Source organism: Rhinolophus ferrumequinum, chromosome 19 (assembly GCF_004115265.2).
Source record: "Rhinolophus ferrumequinum isolate MPI-CBG mRhiFer1 chromosome 19, mRhiFer1_v1.p, whole genome shotgun sequence".
In the NCBI taxonomy this organism is placed as follows: Eukaryota; Metazoa; Chordata; class Mammalia; order Chiroptera; family Rhinolophidae; genus Rhinolophus; species Rhinolophus ferrumequinum.
In genome coordinates this window covers 54,561,021-54,584,543 of record NC_046302.1, presented here as the reverse complement: position 1 = coordinate 54,584,543, position 23,523 = coordinate 54,561,021, and the positions used below count along the sequence as shown (strand labels likewise).

Genomic DNA, 23,523 nt, shown 5'->3' with positions numbered 1-23,523 from the left:
CAAGGATGAACTTAAATAATGAATGTTCACTATCAAAATATTTGTTGTTGTAGCAGTTATATAGGATGTCAGAGGGGTAGTAGCTTGGGGGAGAGGAGTTATCACTTTGTGAGGGGTGTAAATGTCTAATTATTGTTGCTTTGCAGACCTGAAACTAACAAAAATATTTTATTGTCTTATGTGATAAAAGTTGGTGAACTTTTTCTGTAAAGGGTCAGACAGTTAACGTTTTTGGTTATGTAGACCATACGGTCTCTTGTAATTATCCATTGTAGCACAGCCATAGACAACGTGTAAACAAATGAGCCTGGCTGATTTCCAGTGAAACTATTTTTGAAGATCAGACAGTAGGCTGCTCTGGGCTCATGGGCCTCAGTTTACAAAACTCTATCCTGGAGCGTCCCCCCCTGAGCCCCAACTGCTTTGAATGGAAGTGAGTTTTTTCCTGGTCCCTCAGAGGCATTCTGCCTTGTCGAGGCAGGTCTACGACTTGCCAGAGTCCTGGGGTGTCAGGGTCTACGGGAAACCACATGTCCTGCATTGGGAACGTTCTCTTGAGGAGACTCTGAGGCAGGGAGCAGAAATCTAGCCTGTAAGGTTCCAGTCGAAGTCTTGCTGGAAGCACGAGCCTCTTAACAGCTAGGACCTCCCAGCCGAAGGCACACTGTCAGACTCTGGCATCTGAACAAAAGGGAGGGAACAGAGGACCTCACACCCTCAATCTTGCCAGCACCAGTGTTTAATTTCCAAAGGTTAGCACAGGCTTTCCGTGTGGCAATCTTTTGTTTTCCAGCGTGTCAATAGCTGTCTGAGCAAGTGTGGAATGGAATGAGAACAGGAAGGGTCACTCCTCGTATCGGTCAGGTGTTTCAGCCTGAGCTGGGGAAGGAGGGCGTGGGTAACTGGTAGTGGCCAGAATCCTGCCAGGGTCCAGGAAGGGCAGACACATGTGGGAAAGCAGGGCACATGACCGATAGCAGAAGCAATGACACTGGGAAGATAGAGACGTGTCTGTGTGGATAGAGCAAGAGAAGAACACAGCACCTCTGAAGATTGTCACCCAGCCCAGGTCACCTGGGGGCCTGCAGTCCGAGGTGAACTTGTGAGATGAATTCACACTTACGTGGTTTGCTGACACGTGTTCAATAGTAGAGAACTCCAGTAATATTTTGATTAATGATTTCCTTGAGGATGAAGTTCTTTTATGCAGACAGCTCTATTAGAAAAGAACCTCAAGCCAAAATCCCTTCATAAATCATGCAAAAAATGGCTGCCTACACAACAAAAATAGCTCAAGCGTACTCTCTATTTGTCTTTGGTTAGATGGTGATAAATAGGGCTCATCTTTAGCAAAGTGGTAACAGCTGAACTTGATCTTCAGCCGCATGTCTTCCTGCACCTTCCGTGTGTCTGTGACCTCCCTTGATTTTAGTCACTTCAGAATGCAAGTGCTCTTGTACTGTCTTCATCTCAGCTCAGTTGGCTTTGGAAGCGTTGGGAATGAAGGGGTTACTACAAGTTATTATCAATTAGTACTGCTTTTCCAGTAATTCTCCCACACACCATGATCCCTTACTCCTAGCGGGAGGAAGTTCAGTGAGGAGCTGAGCGTAGGAGCTACTGAGAGTGGGTGACGCTATGTTACATCTAATTTCTTTTAGAATCCACGGCACGCATACTGCAGCAGGCATCTGCTTTGCCCCCTTGTGCCTCTTTCCTCTCTATCTGCACCTCTACCACATTTTACCCAATCCTCACAGTCTTTCTTTTCCTGGCAACACACAAGCACACGCACACACATGCACACATTCACTCACTCACTCACAATATATGTTTTGACATGTGTTTAATACGCACGTAATAATGTTTTTATATCATGAACCAGTTATCTGACAACCTGCCCTATGATCTTCTACATGACTTACTTCTAGCTGTTGTCATAAAGTGGTGACTCAGTGTGTCACTGTTTTCTTTTTCAGGCCCCCTTTGCGATTCTATAATATATGGATCTGACGGTCAGCTTTTCCACTTCTTCAAAAAAAGGCCATTGAAATTTTAATAAAGATTGCATTGAACCTGTAGATTGCTTTTTTTCCCCTTGCAATTTGGATGCATTCACATTTATTTTTTCTTGTTTCATTGCTCGGGCTAAAAGTTCTAGTCCAATGTGAATAGCGGCGGGTATCCTTGTCTTGTTTCCTGATCTTAGAGGGAAAGCTTTCGCCATTGAGTATGATGTCAGCTCTGAGTTTTTCACAGATGCCTTTCACCAGCAGTAATTTAAGTTCTCTGAGCATCAGTTTTCCCACTTGTCATTTGCCTTTTTTTTCTGATAGATCCATCCCTTGACTTTTCTAACATCTCTGGTAGGGTTGATTTCCGCCTTGGTCCCAGCTTCAGTCAGGCGGCCTCCACAAAGAGCAGTCCTGGTTCTTCCCCCGCCCTCTACCCCTAAGGGCAAAATGGATTCCTCCTTATACTCCAATTTGAGTTGTCTTCCCACCCCTGTTTGGCTTTTCTTGCTCTCCCATTAGCCTCTCTAGTAGTTTTTCTTATGAAATACCCTCTTTTGAACCAGTGGGTATGGGCTCTGTTTTCCTAACGGGACCCTGACTGGGGTACAAGGAGTTAAGGATGACTATCATTGTTATATCTCTCTGGGATAATAGATAATGTCTTGGCAGTCATCTCTCTTCATCTCGGGGGGAATCACCATAGTCTAAGCCACCACTCTATCTTGCTCAGATTATGCTAATAGGATCCTAAATTTGATATCCCTTTTGCTTCTCTGCAATCCCGTCTTCATGCAGCAGCTAGAACAATTGTACCGGTTCAGATGTATATGGATGCAGGAAACAGAACCTGGTTTTCTAACTGGCTTATAAAATATCGAAATTTGTAACCTCACACTGTGTTCCGACTCTCGCATACTTACTGTGGATTCAGTAGCTCAATGATGCCATCCGAGACCCTAGTTTATTCCTGCCTCTCTCTGCCATCCTCTTTGTCTTCAGGCTGATTTTCTTCAAGATGGGTGCTTGTGGTAACTAGGGCAGCATTTTTTCTTGTTCATGTACAGTAAGATTCCAGAGAGAGGGAGAGGGAGAAAGGGAAAGAGAGGGAGAAAGAGAGAGATGTGTTTTTGACATGGATTGTAAATGGTTACCTTTCCTTTGATTGGGTCAACTCAGTCCAAGGTTGGCTTCTCCACTCTACCTTCCCTCATCCCCAATTAATCATAGTAGTTAGTGCAATGGCTTAGATTTGTCATAATATCTTTGTGTTTTGGGAGAAGTAGTGGATACCCAAGCAAAATTATGTTTCTGTTAGGAGTGAGGAAAGAGAAATGGGTGATGTTCAGTTATCTTTCTAAGAATTTAAATCAGACCATGTCATCTGGTACCTAAAAACCTTCAGTACCTTCCACTTGCTCTCAGAATCATGTCAGACAGTCTACAAGGGTAAACATTGTCTCACCCTCTCTATCTATATAGTCTAATCTCCTGTCATTTTTTTGTCCCTATAGCCCTTCAATTGCTCCAGCTAGAGCTTTGAAAAGTTCCTTCAGAGTTATGTTTATGCCACAGAAATATGTCCCAGAAATTGTGCTTGGGGCCGAGATACGGATGTATCTCTGATGGCTAAACATAGTCTCTGATGGCCAAGTTTGAACTCTCTTGTGTATGTCATTCAAGGCACTTTCAATCCAGACCCAATTTCATTTTTGTCCTTCCCCAACTGGAAGACTGTAATCGAATCATTTCCTGATAATGTCCCATGTCGTCACAACTTTATTTCCTTCTCCCACTTTTCTACTTGGAAAGTCTTACTCAGGTTGGAGTGCCCAGGGTCTGGTGTACTTTTTCTATGAAACCGTTCCTAGATCTATTAGAATGAATTGTTCCCTCTGTGATCAAATGACTTGTATAGACATTATCAAGTTTTATTATAATAAATTGCCTCTGTAATCTGTCTGACCCAATACATTGTGCATGATTTCAGGGCAGAGACTTTCTTGCTCATGCTTTGTCTTCAGGGCCTAAGCAGGGTACTAGCACAGCTCAGTAAAATGTTCAGCCTATTGTTTCATTAAATTAGTTACAAAACAGAGGTAACAGATAAATAATGTGACTGTCACAAAGCTGTTATAGGCACAAATAATATCACAGAGGTGAAAGGTTTTGGAAAATAGAATGCTATGTAAACATCAGGGGGCACCTTACATTATTATACGCACACATTACAGTTTTGTTCTGATTATCATTACATTATTCATTTCATGTTTCTTTAAACAGTTCCCACATTAGATATCGATGTTAAGTATGTGAACACCTACTGATAAACTTTTGGATTGATCGATCGCATAGGAGGTTCAGAACTGGCATTATGCAAAATTGTCCTAGTGGTTCCTATCCTGCTTTTTCCCAGTTCTTACCTGCGTTTTATTCTGACATTCTCATCAGGGGCCAAACGCATCATCCAATCCCTCTTGTAGAGACAACGCTGTATTTTTATGCTGACGTGGTAATATGTTCCTAACAAATTCTTAAGAAATTGAACTGTTATTTTGTAAGAGGTGGAAGAGAGCAATGATGACCCTAAGAAACCAATGACGTTTCGATATTGTACTTTATTTACATAAGATGCAAGTGTTTGGGGACACTGGGTGGAGGTTCCATGGGACCTCTCTGTACTGTCTTTGCAAATTCCTGTGACTCTGTAGTTATTTCAAAATAAAAAGTTAAAAAATAATCCGCCATAATGGTAGATGTGGATGTGCCCGGAGCCATGACCCATTTATATCCAGAGGGCGTTCAGTGGTCCCTTCATCACCCAAAGCCAGTGCCTGAGGCACTGACGGCCGCCCCGATGGGCTGTCCACACTGGCAGAGCCTCAGGCTCCTCCCCTTGCTCTCCAGTCTCTGCTCCAATCTCACTTTCTCAGTAAAGATTTCTGCGGCCTTCCTATCAAAAGAGAAACACTACACTTTCCTGCTGTGTTTTCCCTTATGCAGCTATGACCTATCACTTACTGTACTTTTTACCTCTTTGTTTTACTTTCTGTCGCTTCCCACTAGAATGTAAGTTCCATCATGGCAAGAATTTTTTTTTTTTTAAATGTATTGTTGCCTCTTCGTTGCCTAGAGCTTGGCACAGAGAACACACTCAGCAAATATTTGTTCAATGAATGAATCTTTGTAGAAAATGAAAGCTTGAAAATAAGCTATTTCCCCGAGAGAGGAGCAGTTCAAACGTGCCCATCCTTGTACGAGAGCAAACCTGGCCTTGAAGCTAACATCTTTTTCCTGTGTTCATACTTCAGAAGAAGAAGACATGACTGATAATATCTGAGAGGAAGGAAACCGTGCGTTGAGCTGGGCCTCTGCATGTAACGTTATAAAAATTGTCTTTTTTATAGACCAGCCTCCCATGCGCTTTCCAAAGATGGATTATCTTACTTTCCTCTTGGCTGTTCTTCATGTATACAAAGGTAAAGATAATGTCTTCATTAAAAAAAAAAAAAGAAAATTACTCCTGAACAGTGTGACCTGTTCAGAATTTATAATGCTTTTCAGTTGGCTTAGATAATTTTCCACTTGTTCCGGAAAACTAAGTTCTAAATACCAATGACCAGCAGTGGAAACCTTTTTAGACTCAAGTAGAAACTGTTAGCCTTTACCATGATCTCAATTTGCTATCTTGTTAGGTCTTAGAAAACTTAAAATAAGCTTAAGATATCTATTTGGTGTTTCAATCATAAAGTCTAACAGAACTAATTTGATGTCTATTTCAGCTTTATGTGAAGAGATGGTTTGGGACACAACGGTGAAAATGGCTGAGAACATGACTCTAAAATGTGTGTATTCATCCCTGGGCGCCGTAACCCAGATGGAGTGGTTCAAGATCAGTACGACGGAGAAAGTGTCCATAGCTATTTTCAGCCCCACTTATGGCATGGTCATAAGGAAACCCTATGCCAACAGGGTTCACTTTTTAAATTCAAGCATGTCCCTCAGTGATGCGACTTTGTCCTTTCATAATGCCTCTGAAGCTGACATTGGCTTCTACCTCTGCTTGTTTGATATTTTCCCACATGGACATTGGCAAAAGGTGGTTCAGGTGGTTCCATCAGGTAAGTGCAAATTTTATTTACCATTTTAGCCATCTACAACATTTGATTCTATACAGCCCAAGTAGAAGCTATCTCAATTTTTGTGATATTTTCTAATTTCATTTCTAGATTCTATGAATATTGTTTCAAAGAAATAATACTGTGAATTAATTTTGTTTTTCTTAATGTGCTATCATCTCTGAGTAGAAGAAGCATCTCGTAAATTTGAATGTAGTGGGAGAAAGCACAGCTCATATAGTGTCTTAACGATAAGTGACCCTAGGTTAACCTGATGTGGGCAGCGTTTGGGTTTAGTGACCCGACACCTTCCTCTTTATTTGAGAGACATGGTACTATTTCCCTTCTCTAGGCAGTCGGTGCTGGCTTCAGCTCCTGCATGTTCACAGTCCTTTTTACAGTACCAAATCTAGATTGTTTAGTGAATCCTGGGCAGGGACCAAGCACTGGCTCCATCTCTTGCTGTGTCCAGGTTTTACTAGAAAGGATCCTTCAGAAGTTGTGAGTTGTCGTTTCAAAAACAGTCTAATGATCTCTTGGAGCGTTTTCTCTGTTGTGTACCAGCAATTGTGGTTTGGTGCTTTGTGTGTTAGTCCTTTTAGTAATAGTCCCACGGATTTGGTATGATGTACTGGAAAAACTTGGGTTTTATAGCCTTTACTTTGTATATAACCTTATGCTAGCTGCTCAGTGTCTCTGAGACTCGGGTTCCTGAATGGTAAATTGAGTTAATGATGCCATTCTCTTTGTTGAATGATTTAGGGATCATATATTTAAAGAACTTAGCCCATGGTAGTCAGGGAATGATAGGTATTTTTATCATTATTATTATTTCCTATGCTTTTCATACAAAATGACTAGTGATGAATTTTTCAGCAACAGTGGAGGGAAGGAAATAATTTGGAGCCATGTGCTTCTTATTTGGCATCTCCCAAATTATATCCCACATTATATCCCAAATTGAGCAGAATGCTTTATATAATATCTGATGTAGTGCTTTCTTTTTAATGGATCCATATTATAGAAGAATAATTTACAATATGATATAAGCAATAGCAAATTGTCAGGAGGTAAGACAAATGTCCATGTGTTGGTTTTCCCTTTCTCTGTAGGCGTAGCTAACCTCAAGAATAATTGTGTGTAGAGGAGTGACACAGAGCTTCAATTAGCAAAATCTGTTTAGTTAAATACTTATTTATTAAAGACTCCATTTTACCACACAAGTCCTCATTTGCTGTTGTGTGCAGTCACCTGTTAAATGCTGTTTGTAAGTTTTTAATGTTTGGTCCACTTCTGATTAGTCACACAAGTGAAAGAGAATTTGTGAGAGTCTTCAAGTCGAGGGAGCCTTTCCACACGTGACCCAAGCCACGCTGGCCAGAGCAGATGGGCTTCCCTCTCTGTCTCGTGCGGCAAGCCTGTGCACTTGGGTCCCTGACAGGTCAGGTTTTCCAATTTCTGTCAAAGTGCAACCAATGAATACAGATAGAACAGTGGTTTCCAGGGGCCAGGAGGTGGGGAAATGGGGAGATGTTTGTCAAAGGGCACAAAGTATGTAAGATGAATCAGTCTGGAGATCTAAAGTACAGCCTGGTGACTCTAGTTACAATACTGTATCAAATACTGGATATTTGCAAAAAGAGTAGATTTCAGGTGGTCTCATCACACACACACACACACACACACACACACACACACAATGGTAACTATGTGAGAGGATACGTCAATTAGCTTGACTATGGTAATAGTTTCACTATGGGCCACATGAGGTCGTGTTTCAAGGCAGCCCTTTCATGGCAGAATTTGTGGAGAAAGTGGGGTCATGGAGAAAATGGCCGAAAACCACGTGTCTCTGGCTTTACTTTCTTAGTGTAGCTAGTTGACTTTACTAGTTCGTTGAAGCAAATGTAGTTACGTTTATGGAAATACCCCTCTCCCCACAAATGGATGGCCCACCCAAAACACTTCCACTACCTAACATTTACTGGGTGCCTACTGTGTCTGAAGTAAACAAATGTCATCTCATTTAATACTTGTGAAGCACGGTGGGAGAGGTAATGTGTTCCCATTACACAGATGAAGACGCTGAGATTCAGGGTCGCAGACTAACTCACAGTTGCGCAGCTGCAGTGCCAGTGTAAAACTGCGTGATACTTCTGAAAGTGCCAGACACGATATGAAGAGGAGCTTGACTTCAGCAGAGTAAATCAAGGAGACGCAAGGGAGGGACAAGTCATGTCCCTAGAGAGGCTGGGCTGACGGGAGGAGAGAATGGAGAGAAAGGGGTATCTTAAGGGACACTGATGGCATGGAGAAGGGCACAGTGGAAGTTTGAAGCTCATGCAGGGGACAAACTCACGCTGTTTGACTAGAGGACAGAGCTTGAGTAGTACATGGCTCTACCCTGGGCTCTGATGTCCTTCATTGTCACTAGAGGTGGCCTCAAGGGTGAGGAAGAAACTTTGAGGATGGGACCCTCTTCTGGCCTCACCAGCAAAAAAGCTCCACCTACGATACATTGGGGTTCCAGATAAGATTTTATACAGTACATATGATATAGATTCTTCTTTTTCAAAAAAAAGAAAGAAAAAGAAAAAAAGAAATTGAAGCCCAGTTGGGCAGTTCAATGTCAGAGAAGAAGGTGGGAAGTTAGGACAGCCTCTCTTGCTGTGCCTAACAGGGTGTGAGTGTTGCACGGGAAGTCACTGAACGATATGTAATAAACCAGCTTTTTTAACCACCTGAAAATTAAACTAGTTGCAGCCTTATAGAAGGGGAAGAGTTAAAGGAAAGGGTGTACAAATAGTATTTTATAGATGAGAAGACTTATCTACTGTAGGAGTGTAAATTGGCGCATCTCTTGTATTATTGCTGTTTGTAATATTCAGTGTTCTCCAGAGAAACAGAACCAACAGGATGTGTTTGTACATAGGAAGAAATTTACTGTAAGGAATTGGCTCGTGTGATTATGGAGACTAGCAAGTCCAAATCTGCAGTGTGGGCCAGCAGGTACACACACACACACACACACACACACACACACACACACACACACACGAAAATGAAGAAGGATTCTGTAACATGTTACATTTCAGCTGTACTTTTTTTTTTACTTAAGGGAAACGATATTAAATAGTACCTATAAGAAATAGTCAACTGTTGAAACAGAAACATTTTAAAGGCTTAGAAATCTCACTCCATAATGAAATAAAATAGTGTATAGAGAAGGCAGGTGATAAAGAGCCTTTTAAGACTCGTGGAAAGCAAGGTTATGGTTACAGCCCTTCTCAAGGGTGAAATGAACGGGAATCCAAGCGGACTCGTCGCTGGAACCCGGGCCGAGGCTGTTTTTATTGCCCTGCTTTTCATTGGCTCAGACAGAGAGGAGTGTGCTTGAGAGCACAAATCATCATAAGATTCAACTCTTAGGCTTTGGGTTGAGGCTCTGGAATCAAAAATCAAAAAAGAAGAAACAAGCCACTTCTAAAACCAGACAATACTGAATTTATATACATAATTAAATTCAATAATTGGATGGCTCACAAAGTTTAGTGTACAAGCTCAAGGACGTGTTTGGGTTTTATGAGAGGCGTCTTCTGTTTGTCCATCTCCCTGCCCACACCAGCCTCTGTCTGCCACCTACGTGCCCTGAGGGCATCCAGTTTTTACGCTCGTCAGCCATAGTAACATCCAGAAGAGAATTTTTACTTTAGACTTGTTGGAAAATGCTCTCATGTGATCCAGAGCAGGGGATAAGGTTGGCTGTGACCTCTGCATGCAACGATGGCTTACACAAACCTTACCCTTCTCTAGGTAGATATTTTTATTCCCGAGATGACCCTGGGGAGGGGCGTATTTGGCTGAATTGCTAGAGGATGAACTATAGCTGAAGTTGGCCCACGCTGGCCCGTGGCTCTTGAAGGTTTTCTTAGTGTAGCTGGAGACAATACAGCCCTTGGGTTTTCCTCCTCTTACTTTCAGTAATCAGACAACTCACACCTCCTCTATCGCTCTTAACCACAACCACCATTTCCCCAGCACCTAAGGTGCTGTCAGTGACAGCACGGGGAGCGAGTTTCCTCTTCAGAGTGGGTGCTGATGGTATGTGGGTGCTACTGAGGGGAAGTGAGTGCGGCTTCATGTGTGAGCAAGAGCCCACCCAAATAACTGGAACACAGACCACACAAGCTGAGACTCTCCCCTGGCCCTTCTGGCCTTCTGTATTCTTATTTAAAATTCTTCTCATCAAAGGCATTGTTCTCCAGCAGCCCTCTGGGAACCCTCTCTAGGATTAGGGAGTAGTTGTTAGTGACCTTCAAAGTGACCTTGCAGGAATTTGCCCATAGACAGTTCACCACATCAACTGACAGTACAATTACATTTACTTATTTATGTATTTTGTATTTTATGAGATAAGCACAGTGGCTTTTGGATGTTCGAAAACAAACAAACACAATAGGAAAAGAAACAACTGGAGAAAGGAGGGAAAAATCAAGCTGTCAGCTGACAGGGGCGGCATTGGCCCCTCAGTCTGCTTTTGCTTTGAGCCAGTGCTTCCCGTGCAGGTTGAGCTAGCACGATAACAAAGCCTTGGTTGCTAAACTATGCTTTTGGTTGCTGGTTTCTATTTTTGTTTGGTTTTCTAGGGTGTGGAGACTGCAAGCAGGGTGGCTTCTCCTTTCATTTCAGAGTTTCTGAAAACTCTCAAAATTTAAGATTTTGAAACCCTTAAGAATTTTAAGACTATCAAGTCAAATCCTTCAGAGATCAATGCAAAAAGCATCACTTGTACTGACCCCACAGAAGTCTTAATTAAATAACTCAGCTGATGTGGCTTCGGTCCATTCCCTTGAGAGAGGATTCACAATCCAATAAGTCAGAATGTGAGAAAATTTTCTCTGACTTCAGCTGTTTAACCAACTTACATTAAAAAAAAAAAAAAAAAGCCACCTTCATAATCTGCCCAGAAAGAGAGGCCCATGTTCCACAGAAGAGTGATATCAAAAGTTTTCTAAGGATGGAGATATGATATGCAATATTCACATTTAATAGCACTGTGAAGAGCTTATGTGATTCACACCTACTGATTTAGTGGAATGATGATTGTGGCTGATAAGAATGATGTCTGGGTATGAATTCTGTCAGCATTTAATTGCACTGTTTAACTAGCAGAATATTTAAGAAACAACATTCTCATTTCAGCAGGCTAGCTCTTAAGGACGTATTTGTCCCATTTCTTGTCAGGCTACGTGAAATTCCATATGATCCCAACACTGACATTTCCAGATTAGCTTAGTGAAGGGGTGTATGTGTGTGTGTGTGTGTATTCTGAGTATATAGGACAATTTCCTTCTTGACGTATAAAAACTTGAAACTTCAGAAAGTTTTAGGTCATCCACCTAGTTCAACCCCCTAATGGATAGAGTCCATTTAGTTTTCTTTACGAACTGAATGCTACAACTGGAAGTGCAGTCATCTCCCCTTTACCCGTGATTTGGCTTCCGCTGGCTTCAGTTATCTGCAGTAGACAACAGTCTGGAAATATTAAATGGGAAAATCCAGAAATAAGCAATACATAGGGTTAAATTGTGCACCCTTCTGACTAGCATGATGAAATTTCTTGCCACCTTGCTCTGTCCTGCCAGGATACGAGTCACCCCTTTGTCCCACATCTCCATGAGGTATATACACTACCCGCTCATTAGTCACTTAGTAGCCATCGCGGTGATCAGATGGAATTTCATGCTATACAGAGCTTGTGTTCATGTGATGCTTATAACAGCCTAACGTTACGTCACAATACCTGCCATTCTCCTCACTTCCTCTCATCATTTCACATCATCACAGGAAGAAGGGTGATTACAGTGCAATCAGGTAGTTTGAGAGAGAGAGAGAGAGAGAGAGAGAGAGAGAGAGAGAGAGAGAGAGAGAGAGAGAGAGACCACGTTTACAGAACTTTTGTTACAGTATGTTTTTTAAATTGTTCTATTTTATTATTAGTTACTGTTGTTAATCTCTTACTGTGCCAAATGTATACATTAACCTTTATCATAGGTATGTTTGTATATAGTATATATGGGGTTCAATAATCCAGTGCGGGTCGTGTAACATATCCCTCACATAAATGGAAACTACCGTATGCCATTTTTCATCAGAGAAAGAACTAGGGGATTCAATTATTGTCCCTGAGATAGAGCTCAGTGACATTGGTGTAGGAGACAAATGAGACTATTTTGCCTTTCCCATTAGCTTATGACATCATATTTCTCAAAACATCTCTCTATTTTCTTTTAGGACCCACAGTTGCTCATTTAAATAAGTGAGTAAATATAAATAAAGAAACTTAACTTAACATAGTTAAGTACTGTGTTATTTCTACTCTATTTTTCTTAAATCCTAGAAATGATTCCTAAAAGAATGAACATTTAATAAGACGGAAACATTTGCAGTTACTGACATTGTGTTTGAGTTGACACAGTAGTTGAGTTTTTATTTTTAACATAGTCTAATATGTTTTCAGTGAAAATAACAGAATCAAACCAAAGAGCAAATTATTAAACATTGTTGCTCAAGTGACACTTTGAGGTATTAAAGTCTGTTTTATTGGGTGAATGTTGATAATAGTAATTTTAAAAATTGTGTAAACCCTTTCTAAATCCATTGACTAGACATTTACTGTTTGCTGTGAGAAGAAGGATTGAGTAAGAAGGTCTTTGTTTCTGAGAAGTTTCTAATCTCACCTGGAGCTACGTGCTACACTTTATGTACACATGTGGGCCAAGTCACCATGATGCGGGTGGAACTTGTTAAGCAGCATAGAACAATGTTTAGGCTCCCAGGTTGGGAACCATGGAAGGTGTCTGCACCAGCCTGGAAATCTGGGTGTTATTCTAGAAGGAAGATGCTTCATGAAAAGCATTATATAAAAGGGAAACTCTTTACAGGTGGAATGTATGCAAAATATATTTTTGTCACAGGCTTAGGGGAAGGTCAGTGGGTGGAAGGTCTAGATTTGGGACTTCATTTGGGGATTAGTCAAGATTTCAAATAGTGCAAGTCACACGTCGGTCAGCACTGCAGCCATTATCTGGAGCCATTACTCCAGCAACTGCATGTGGGATGATTCAGAGGTGGAGGAAAAAACAAATGAACGAACAAAAACACCAAAACAAAACAAAAAAAGAAGCAAAATGGGAGACTAGAAAACAAGCCAGAGGCCTGTAGTCCTGAAATGAAGCAGGGCCCCTGCCTCCTGTGTACAGACAGCCAACTAGTGAGACTGTCACAAAGTCTGTTTTGCTTCCTAAATTACAGACTAATAAAGGTCCCCACCCCAAGTTCTTCCTTCCCCTTCACTTCCCTCTTTCATTTAAGAAATGTGATATTGTCTGCCCTCAGTTGAAGGATGGGGCTTGAGGAGCGGGCAGTGAAGAAACCACTGGGTGGAATGCAAGGACGGTGGGTGACATCTCGTCAACCAAAAGGTCGCCACAAACAGCATCTGAGGCAGTGGAGGAGGAGACTTTTTTTCTCATTTTAGGAACGGGGCAGGGTTTCTTAGCTGTCCCTTGAAGGATGAGTAGTATACAGAGTGAAGGAGTATTTGAGGGAAAGAAAAGACACAAGTGAAGACACCATTACGGATGGTGCCGGGCACACCGTGGCACTCAGGAGATTTTATTAGGAGTTTGCTCAGTCAAACAGCAAAGGGTGGGGTGAGGGAATGGGAGTGATGCTTCCATAGAAAATCCGAAGCACCGACCCCTAATTACTGTACAGGAAAGGCGGTCAGTCCTAATACGATTAAACGGAACAGAACAACTCTTAGGAGTACCCTTCCAGGAAGTATAGAGTACTTTCTAGAGTTACAGCCCATAATATGTAAAACATAGTTTGAGGTATTTTTTTGGTGTAGATTTATTTCCCTAAATAGTTTAATGATTTATAATTGACTTCATTCTACAAAATAAGTAACGGAGATTTCCCCCCCCTAAATATACTCTTTCCATGGGGCATTGGTTGAAATGTATATCCCACTTTCCTGCATGTTTCATAACTCACTGAGATACCTTGGTCGTTCATCCAACTACTTTGTTATTTCACCACCCACAATATTTTACTGTCATTTGCAAGGCTTTCTTATGGTAATTTACTAGCAAATCACTTGTAAATATATTAAGTTTAATATATCTGTGTTCGTAGAAGAATTACTCACAATAGCCAAAAGTTGAAAGCACCGCAAGTTTTCATCAAGGGATGAATGGATAAACAAAATGTTGCGTATGCACACAATGGAATATTCTTTAGTCTTAAAAAGAAAGAAAATTGTGACACAGGCTACAACATGGATGAGCCTTCAGGACATTATTCTAAGTGCAATAAAAGTCACAAAAGGACAAATACTGCATGATTTTTTCATATAAGGTACCTAGAGTAGTCAAATTCATAGAAACAGAAAGTAGAATGGTGGTTGTCAGAGGGTGGAGGAGAGGGGAATGGGGAATTGTTCACTAGGTATAGAGTTTCGGTTTTGCAAGATGAAAGGAGTTTTGGAGATTGGTTGCAAAACAGTGGGTATGTACTTACCACTACTGAACTGGACACAAAAATGATTACAATGGTAAATTTATGTTATGTACATTTTACCACAATGAAAACTTTTATGTGTATATATAATGGTGAGTTTATTTCCAGGATTAATTTATGGGAGATTTCACTGTTCACAATTTTCTATTTAGAGAAATTCCTGCTCTCTGTTGTTTTGCTTTTTGTCTTCATAATGGTAAGAACAAAGATGAATTTCTTCTTACTAGTCCTGTGACATTTGGAAAGTTCTTTCATTTTCTTGAGCTTTGGTTTACTCATCTATAGAATGGGAGTAATAGCATGTACCTTATGGGCAGGCTAGAGAATTAATGAGATGATGTGTGCAGGTTCCTATGAGAGTACCAGGCACATCGCAGGAGCTCGATACATGGCCATTCCATGGAGTCCCCCTTCCGTGATCCCTAAAGAGTCGGATGTTTTTGTTCAGTGTGAAACTTCAAGAGAATTTCCCCAAAAGGGGCCACTAGAGCCCTTAGGATGACCATGGTCTTTCCTCATTGTTCAACGTTGGGGTGGAGGGGTGTCTGACATCTAAAGGAGGAGGAAGAGCTGATCAAAGAGGGAGCAGGGTAGGTGTGTCTTAGCAATAGAAAGAGCATGTGCAAAGGTCCAGGGAATAAAGAAAGAGTGTGAGGGATTTGAGGCTGGAAAATGAGCCCATTATCCCGAAACGTAAACTGTGAGGCGGGGTTGGGGACAAGTACAAGTGCAGAGGCAAATAGGGGCCGAATACCAAGTGGTTCTCTGTGCCAGGACCTGAGAGTTTACTGAAGGGCCTTGCATAGAGAGAGAGAGATTTGTCATGGAGTGTAGTTTGTATGGGAGGAAGCCTGGGGGAGGAAGGCAGAACGGAGGCTATTTTACTAATGCAGGTGGGAGAGAACGGTAACGGACTAAAATAGCAGAGTGGGCATGTGTGTGAGAAAGATTTAGAAAGTAGGATTGACAGGACCCAGCACCTCATTCGATGAGAGCGTAAGGGACAAAAAAACTAAAAATGGCACCCTGTTTCTGCACAGTGGGGAGAATGGGAAGGTGTCGGTTTGGAGAGAGGAATATGGCTTTGGGGTATCTGTGGATAGAACGTAGAGAAAAAAAATTGTTGAAAATCTAAACAAGTTGTGTCCCTTGGTTCACCTTTGACACATGATTTATCTACTCGGGAAATTCTAGAAGGTGAGTTAGTACTCCTTCCCTTTGCAGAGATCACGCTGCAGTCCTCATGCTAATGTATATCTGGTTGTGTAGTACGGGCTTGTTCCAGCAAATTCTCCCAGTTTTCAGGACAAGAGCAAACCTCAGTGGCATTAATTTCTTGACCTACTTAGAGTTCCCCTTTCGGACGGTGCCCGTTGGAAAGTTCCTTGTTCCAAAGCATGGTGGCGATTTGTAAATACCAGCCATGGTATTTGTCAGACAAGCTGGCTTCTAGCACCTCCAGAGCGACCTGGGTAGAGGTTCCCTATTCCTGGTGAGATCATTTTTGTCCACTCCCTGGTCAAGAGCTCATCATTTTTTTAAAGTCACATGTTACCTATCTGTTCCAACGGAAAAATGTGGGAATTCCCTAATAGTTTGCTCCATAAAAATTGAACCAAATAATTCCTGAGGGGTCCTTGTCATTTTATCTTTATTCTCTGAAGAACTTCTGTTATGTACGTTATTTGTAAATGCTGTAAGTTTCTCTCACTCACCTTTTCTCTTTGATGTATTTAAAAACTTTTCGGCATTTATTTTTGAGTCTTTTGCAAGGTGTTTTTCAAATACTCTTTTGGTCTAATTACTTACCTGTATTTCTTCATCACTGTCCCAGGTGAGTGGTCTTTGTATTTTGGCGATCCCTTCATCCTGTCTGGCTCTTTGACTTTGCAAGTTTAGCCATAAGGGGTTTTATTTCATACAACTAGCCCTTTAGATCTGCAGCATATATTTTTTTTCTGGATTTTCAAAAAGGTGTTTTTCAGTAGTCTTCGTGTTTCTCTTGAGATTTTTATCTTTTCAACTATATCTTTTATTTTTTTTAACTAGAATATGTGCATTTTATTATCATTTCCATTTTATGCAAAATTTCCAATGCTTTTTTTTTAATTTTGCTCTTCTAGTTAGAATTGCTTTAGTCATTTTGATCAAGACAGATGCTTCAAAGTGTACAAGTATAATGTATGTATCTATTCCATTCCACAATGTGCTATAAATTGCAATGCATTTTTATTTCTTGTGGATTCAGGGACCAGTTATGTGCATTCCAAATGTAGTAGGTCTATAGCTTTTTCAGAGGAGGAATTCAAGATCAAGTGTAGATAAATTTAAGGAATCCACTAGTTTAATTTTTCAGTCTGCTCCATTTTGCATAATATTTTTCTCTTAGTTTTATAGTGTTGGCTAGAAGATCTATAGACTAACAGGAGCCAGTAACCACCTTGTAAAAATTTGAAGTTTTTGTAGCTGTTGTCGATTTCTACATGATTTCGGTGTATGCTGTCCTTTATAAACATTGCTGTATCTATCTTCTAGAAACATCTTTTTTTCTCCAGTCTGAGTGCACAATACTCCACTGATTTTTATTGATTAACCTCTTTCCACCCTGAATCATATGTGTCACTTATATCAAGCTTGTCACTTTTTTGCAAGTTTCCCATTAATCTACTTAATTTTTTCAGGCCTCCAGGCTTTGTGGAGATAAAGTTACAGATTTCTATTGGTCAGTTCCCAGAGACTTCACTAGGGAACAGCAAATTAAAAAAAAAAAAAAAAAAAAAAGCCAAAGCTGAGGGGGCAAGGAGGGATAATGGAGAACTTTCTAGCAATTGCTGCTAAGGTACTTGAAAAATCATGTGGCCGGCGGGGTTCCAGTCAGTGAAAACCGTAGCCCTCCTGTATGGAGCAGCCGGTGATCTTCCATCTTCCTGCAGCCCGACCCTCCTCTCCAACTCTATGCCGCACGTTGCTGTCCTGGTACCCTACGCCCCCTTCAGAATTGCTCTCAAAGCCTCTCACTAGCATGCTCGCAACACTTCAAATGTTTTGGGTAGAATTGGCTGGACTGTGGAGGGCCCCAGGCATTTGTTTTCAGCACTGTGTGTCCCCAGCGGCCTGGGTCTCAGGTTCCGGACTTTACGGGGTAGTGGAGGGATGAATCCGAGATGCTACTGAAGTGCAGAATTTCTAAATCAGGCCTTGGGCTCTGCAACGTGAATTGCTTTTGTTACCCTAGCTTGTGTTTAGTGTAAAACATTTATAGACACTCAGCAAAGACTCGAGGCCTTTCTTCTTGACGATGAAATTATTTCTCGTTCCGTAGCAGGCCCGTATTATTAATATTTGAAAAATAGTATTTGTCCTTCTTATTAGCACAAATGACAAATTTTGCAATATATTTGCCACACTTTCAATGCTGTCATGAAAACCTCCTGAATGTTTATTGTTCCAGCTGTGTATATATGTTAGTGCTCCATTTAGTAACTGATAACTGGTCATTTATCATGAGGAATTTCTTATGTTTGATGTAACTGGGCGTAAAGGGGTAAGAAAAAGAGTGAGGATTCTTCATACTCCCTTCAGTGTAATTATCCAAAGACAGAAATGGGATCTGGTTTTTAATTTCTACACACGCATACCCCACCCAACCCAAAATAAAACAAAAAACCTGGAGCAAAGAAGTCTCTGGGGTCATAAGAATAAAGAATATCACGGAGGTAAATTAGACCCAACAGCATTGGATAAAACTTGGAGTTGGTAGGCCATAGAATGTTTGAGTCCTTAACTTTGATTTAGTTAAGTAAATTTACTAATGAGCAGACAAGTCACGTGAGGTCATATTTACAGGAGAAGGTGAAGGGAGGGCGCTTGTGAGTCTTTCCACTGGGCACACGTTATATTTACATGAACGCATGGCTCAGCTTGGACAGGGGGTTTGGAAGGTAAGAAGATCGGTGCCCCCCTCCATGATTAAGAAGCCATCCCTGCCCTGGAGACGCCCACTACCTAGCAGCACTGTAAGATGTGCTGACGTCATCAGATGTCCTGAGTACAGAACTGACAACATGAAAACTGTACCTTTGCAGCGAAGTCGGAGAACGCTTCACCAAAGTTCACGTTTGAGGAGGTTTGCAGGGTGAATGTAAGTTTTGGGGGTCCCCATAGACAGAACAGCACAAAGCCATGGAGGAGTGGACGAGCGTAGTGAACACACAAGGGCCTTGAGTGGCCAGTGAGGACTGAGATTTCAGGCCACGGAGGGACGTGGTGAAGAGGTGACGAGAGGTGTTGTAGCCGCTTGCGCTTGCAGGAGGCACTGCGCACTGAGCTGCAGGTTTGCCAGTAGAGAGGGCCATGGTCGGATTTACACTTGGGAAGGATGGCTGTCTCAGAGTAAAGATGGGTATAAATATCCATGGCCTCAGCGTGAAAAACAAATACACTGTAAGACAGCAGTGGCTGGTTGTGTGTAGATGGGAAGGGCACAGATCCACGGCACAGGTGAGATTACACTGGTCTTCAAAGGGCTCCAGAATCAGTAGTCTGCAGTTGTCATCATAGGAGTCATGATGACAGGTGAGCTATACACCTACTACTCCAGTATGATGAGGCTTTAGTTCTACTAAGGAACTGAATGAACTTTCTGGGTTCGAAATCTGACTGACTCTACCTTCACTAGCCATGACTTTGTCACCATATCTTTAAAATGCAAATAATAACAATAATAAAAAAAACCCAATAATTATAATGATAGTGCCTAAAATATAGGGAGAAGAAATCCCTGGAAAGTGTTGGCCACATCTCATGTCAAACTGTAAGTACCTAGGATACATTAAATATTATTATTAATTGGCTAAAATCACCACATAAAGAAGAATGCAGCAACGTTGCTTTCTTTTGAAGAATCATGAGGAGAGAGAGAAACACAGAGGACATACCTTTCACGAAAGTAAAAAGGAAAAGAGTCAAAATGTTTTAAATAATATAAAAATGAAGAAAGGGATGCATGAGTAAATGACAGTAAGGGACAGTAAGTGATTATATGTAAGAAACTTCACGGGGCATTCTTTTATCTGTGTCTGAATGGACAGTTGAAGGTTCCAGGGGGTGAGTTTTCTACGGAAAATTCCTTTGTTTTAAAACACATGAAATGGAGCGTCATTAAAGTGAAGACAAAAGAGACAACTGGGCCACCTTTTGTCAGACCAATGGAGAAAGAAATAAGTTCCTTTGTAAATACCTTTCTAAGGTAGGCAAACTCTTCAGGTCATCTTCAGTGTTTCCCACTTCCGGTGTTGGGTTTCAGCTTATGTGGAAAGAATGAAAACAAAAGTAGATGAATGTTAGGGTATACCTCACATTCCTTAAGGGAACTAATTGACTCCTTTTTGGAAGAAATGAATGCTTTAAAGCCTTCTGCAGTGTTGGGTGCTGTTCAGCAAACCACATATCTTGTTACTAGTTCTTGTGCATCAGTTGTGATAAACAATTCTGTTAGGCCTGACAATCTTGCCCTGCGTTGCTCAGCAAAGTAAGATGGAAATACACTTTGCCGAGCGCCGTTTACTTCACACAGAGATAATATGCCCGGTCTCTTCTGCGTATATTTGTTCCTAAAACTGAGATAATCTTCTTGTCTTCAGTTCTTTCAAAAAGTAGAGTTGTTAGCTTTCTTTTGCTAGGAGACGTTGTCTGAAAGGTTTTTATCTGCCTTCCAGACGGTCCTTTAAATATTGTGGTGAAAATGAAATGTTCTGTCTTATGTGGTAAAATTCCCTGGTTCAAAGCTTCTTTCTTAATATTTTACATATTCTTTTTAGTCATATAAAAAGTCAGTTTTTTTTCTTTTCTGGAATGTTTGTGTTGCTCGAGCTTCTCCAGGATTCTTCCTTACAATCAGCATGGTGGAAAAAGAGGCTGCAGCCAGTTTTTGGTTGTTTTGAGACATGAAGCGGCAAATGAGCCGCAATAACATCCAGTACTCATTGAATATGAACGTGAAGCCTCCACTGCCGAAACTTTTACTGTTTAAAGTTTCAGCCCTTGTCTGTGTTTGACATTTCTCTCCCTTTTGCTGCTTTCTCTTGTTTTGGTTGCCAGATTCTCCAGCAGCAACATGCATTCTCAAATGCTCCTTCATCTTCCAACTTCAGGCTTTGGGTGCGTCCTATGTCCACACAGAGTACAGCCACCAGCTCGCTCTTACTCAAGTGTCACTATCCTGCCCCAAACATTCAAGCCACGAAACTAAGCATACACGTATGGGTTGACATTCCAATCCCTCTCCTTTCCACCTGTAGTTCCAGTGAGTTCCCCGTTTGCCTCGGGGTGTCCCTCAGGGTACTTGGGGGTTGTCTACCTCTGGCTTTGCTCCAAGTCCAGTCAAGACTTTGCTTCAATGCCTGGATACAGCCCCTGTCCCACTGCTTCCCCTCTCCTGGCTCACACTGCTGCTGCATCCATGCATTGAAGCAAAGTCTTAACTGGATATTGTTACGACCTGTTGAATTGTGTGGCTTCCTTACTGGTTTATAAGCCCTGTGAGGTTAGGGGCCACACCTGTCTTATTTTTCACTGTATCCCTAGTATCTTCTTCAGTCCCTCTCATAGATTAGGTCCTTACTGAATATTTTTAAGTAGAGATTGAAGCAAGTGACACTTCTTTTGTAAGCTCCTCAGGGTGGAGATACCGGTAGGTCTCACTCATGTTTATAGCTCATAAATATGTCTCAAAAATCTTTTGACAGTAGGTTGCGAAGGGCTGATTTACTTAATTGAGATGAACTCATCTCAGTGTTGAAAACTGTAAAAACGAAGTCACATACGGGGCTGCCACGCGTGTGCACTGCTCCGAGATTGGTTGGGGCTGGTCAGCATACGTTGGTGTGATAGGCCCTGGACAGTCAGGCTTAGAGTGGGTGTGACTCAGCTTCAGGGTTTGGACAGAGACTCTGGAAATTACAGAGCTCTTCTTCTTCTTTCAGAGTGACTCCAACCATTCACATTTTCCTTTTCCGAACCGCCCCCTGTTGTTGCAAGCATAGTGAGCAGTGGATTATTGTTAGACTGTGGCCACAGTCTTTTGTCCTTTTCAGGGGCATTTTTGTCCCAAAAAGTTGTATGAGGAATTAAAGATATGTTTATACATGTGACTCAGAGCATACTTGACTTTCTGGATGATGAAAGAGAGATGAAAGCAACAATTTGGGAAAGTAAGCTCAAACTAACAAGACGAAATTGAGTAGAAAAACACGTAAAATTTGTTTTATTGAAAAAAAATCGAGAACTATATGCGAGGCATAATTTAGGAGTGGCACTATGAATGAAGAGGGAAGTCCAGGTTAAGACATAGGACTAAAGTGGAGGAGGGGGCCTCATCTAGTCTGAAGAGCAGAAATACTATGGAAAAGCTTAACAGAAGAAGCCACACCTGGCCAAGCTTAACGAAGAAGCCAGAGGGAGTAGGCAGCGAGGGGAGGGTAACCTGGGGCCCAGAGGCAAGACCACGTGTGCGCTTTGCATTGGAGGACCTGAGGGTCAGCTCGACAGCAAGGGGAGTGGTGGACTGAAGTTGAAGTTTGGCAAAACCAGAGCCAACTCTGTGAGACCCTATCATACACGCTATGAAGTTTGAATTTTATCGTCAAGTCTTTGAGGATGCCTTCAAGAATTTTAGGCTAAGGAATTACAGGGCCAGATTTGTGTTTTATAAAGATTGCTCTGGCTATATGACAGGATGGATGGAGGTGACGTGGGCGTGAGTGGGGAGAATAATTACCAGGCTGCTGCTACAACCCAGGGGAGAGGTGGTGGGTAACAAGAACCCGGAAGAGCAGGATGCAGAGAAGTAGGCCGATTTGGGTCTCTTAGGCAGGAAGAGCGACAGGACTTGGAGGTGAGTTAGAAGAGAGCAGTGGGCAGTGAAGAAGGGAAGGCTGGCTTCTCACCACGGAAACAAACCTGTGGAGATGCACTTACCAAGATAGAGATAATCGGAAGGATACCATGTCACACAGGTTCAGAATTTACATGCAGAAAGTTATGTTGTTCCTTCAACATCCCTTGAAGGAAAATTAATGAGAATACAATGAATGCTCATTGTGTTCACATACTGCGTGTAAAAGTCTTCTCTGGTGTTCTTTTATATCTGAAAGACACAAAAGGTTCATGCCTTTAGTAGATTGTACTTCCATTGATGAAGCATTTATACATTACAAAAGATGAAACTATTTCACTAGGAATGACTCATCAGAAAATATTATTTTGTGGTTTGACTCTTGTCTGAAAATCAAGAAAATATACTTTCAGTACACAAGTATTTTTCACTGGTCAAATACATTACTCTGTGAATCAAACATGTCACTGTTTCTGGTTGAGATGATACATGTTTTGAGCTTTGATACATCAGAGCTTTCTGAAAAACATTTCATACAGATTTGTCTGGAAACCTATTTTTTTTTTTTACCTTTTATTTTTAATTTTTAAAGAAGATATATTTCATTTTCAGAGTTGAAATAATATTTGGGAGAAGGAAAGTGGGGATGGGTCAATATCATACTAAGTCATTCCCTAAGGCTAGAGTATTCTTAAATTCTACTATCTAAAATTGGTTTTGTTTTATTTATTTTATATGGTTTAAAAGTAACTATGCCCAAATTCATCTTTCCCTGGAGTATGCAGTGAGGTTTTAGGTTTTATTTGTGGCGCATCACTGATAACTCACAAACCATCTTGGTGGCTGTCCCTGGTTCCTGAAATCACTAGTGATTTATTTACATACACCATTTAGATGCTTCGTTTAAGCCTGT

At 41.3% G+C, this 23,523-nt stretch overlaps 1 protein-coding gene across 6 annotated transcripts in view; it reads left to right on the top strand.

Annotated features, from left to right (window-relative positions):
- The window catches only part of CD226 (CD226 molecule), an 81,460-nt gene that overhangs the window by 16,032 nt on the left and 41,905 nt on the right, over window positions 1-23,523 (top strand). For 3 of the 6 annotated variants that reach the window (XM_033135573.1, XM_033135572.1, XM_033135570.1), the window contains exons 2-3: window positions 5,420-5,491; window positions 5,795-6,133. In XM_033135573.1, the coding sequence (XP_032991464.1) occupies window positions 5,431-5,491; window positions 5,795-6,133 (400 nt within the window). In that variant the 5' untranslated portion in view covers window positions 5,420-5,430. Of the gene's footprint in view, window positions 1-5,323; window positions 5,492-5,794; window positions 6,134-23,523 lie in introns of all 6 variants that reach the window. The other 3 variants (XM_033135571.1, XM_033135569.1, XM_033135568.1) reach the window with 1 other exon arrangement.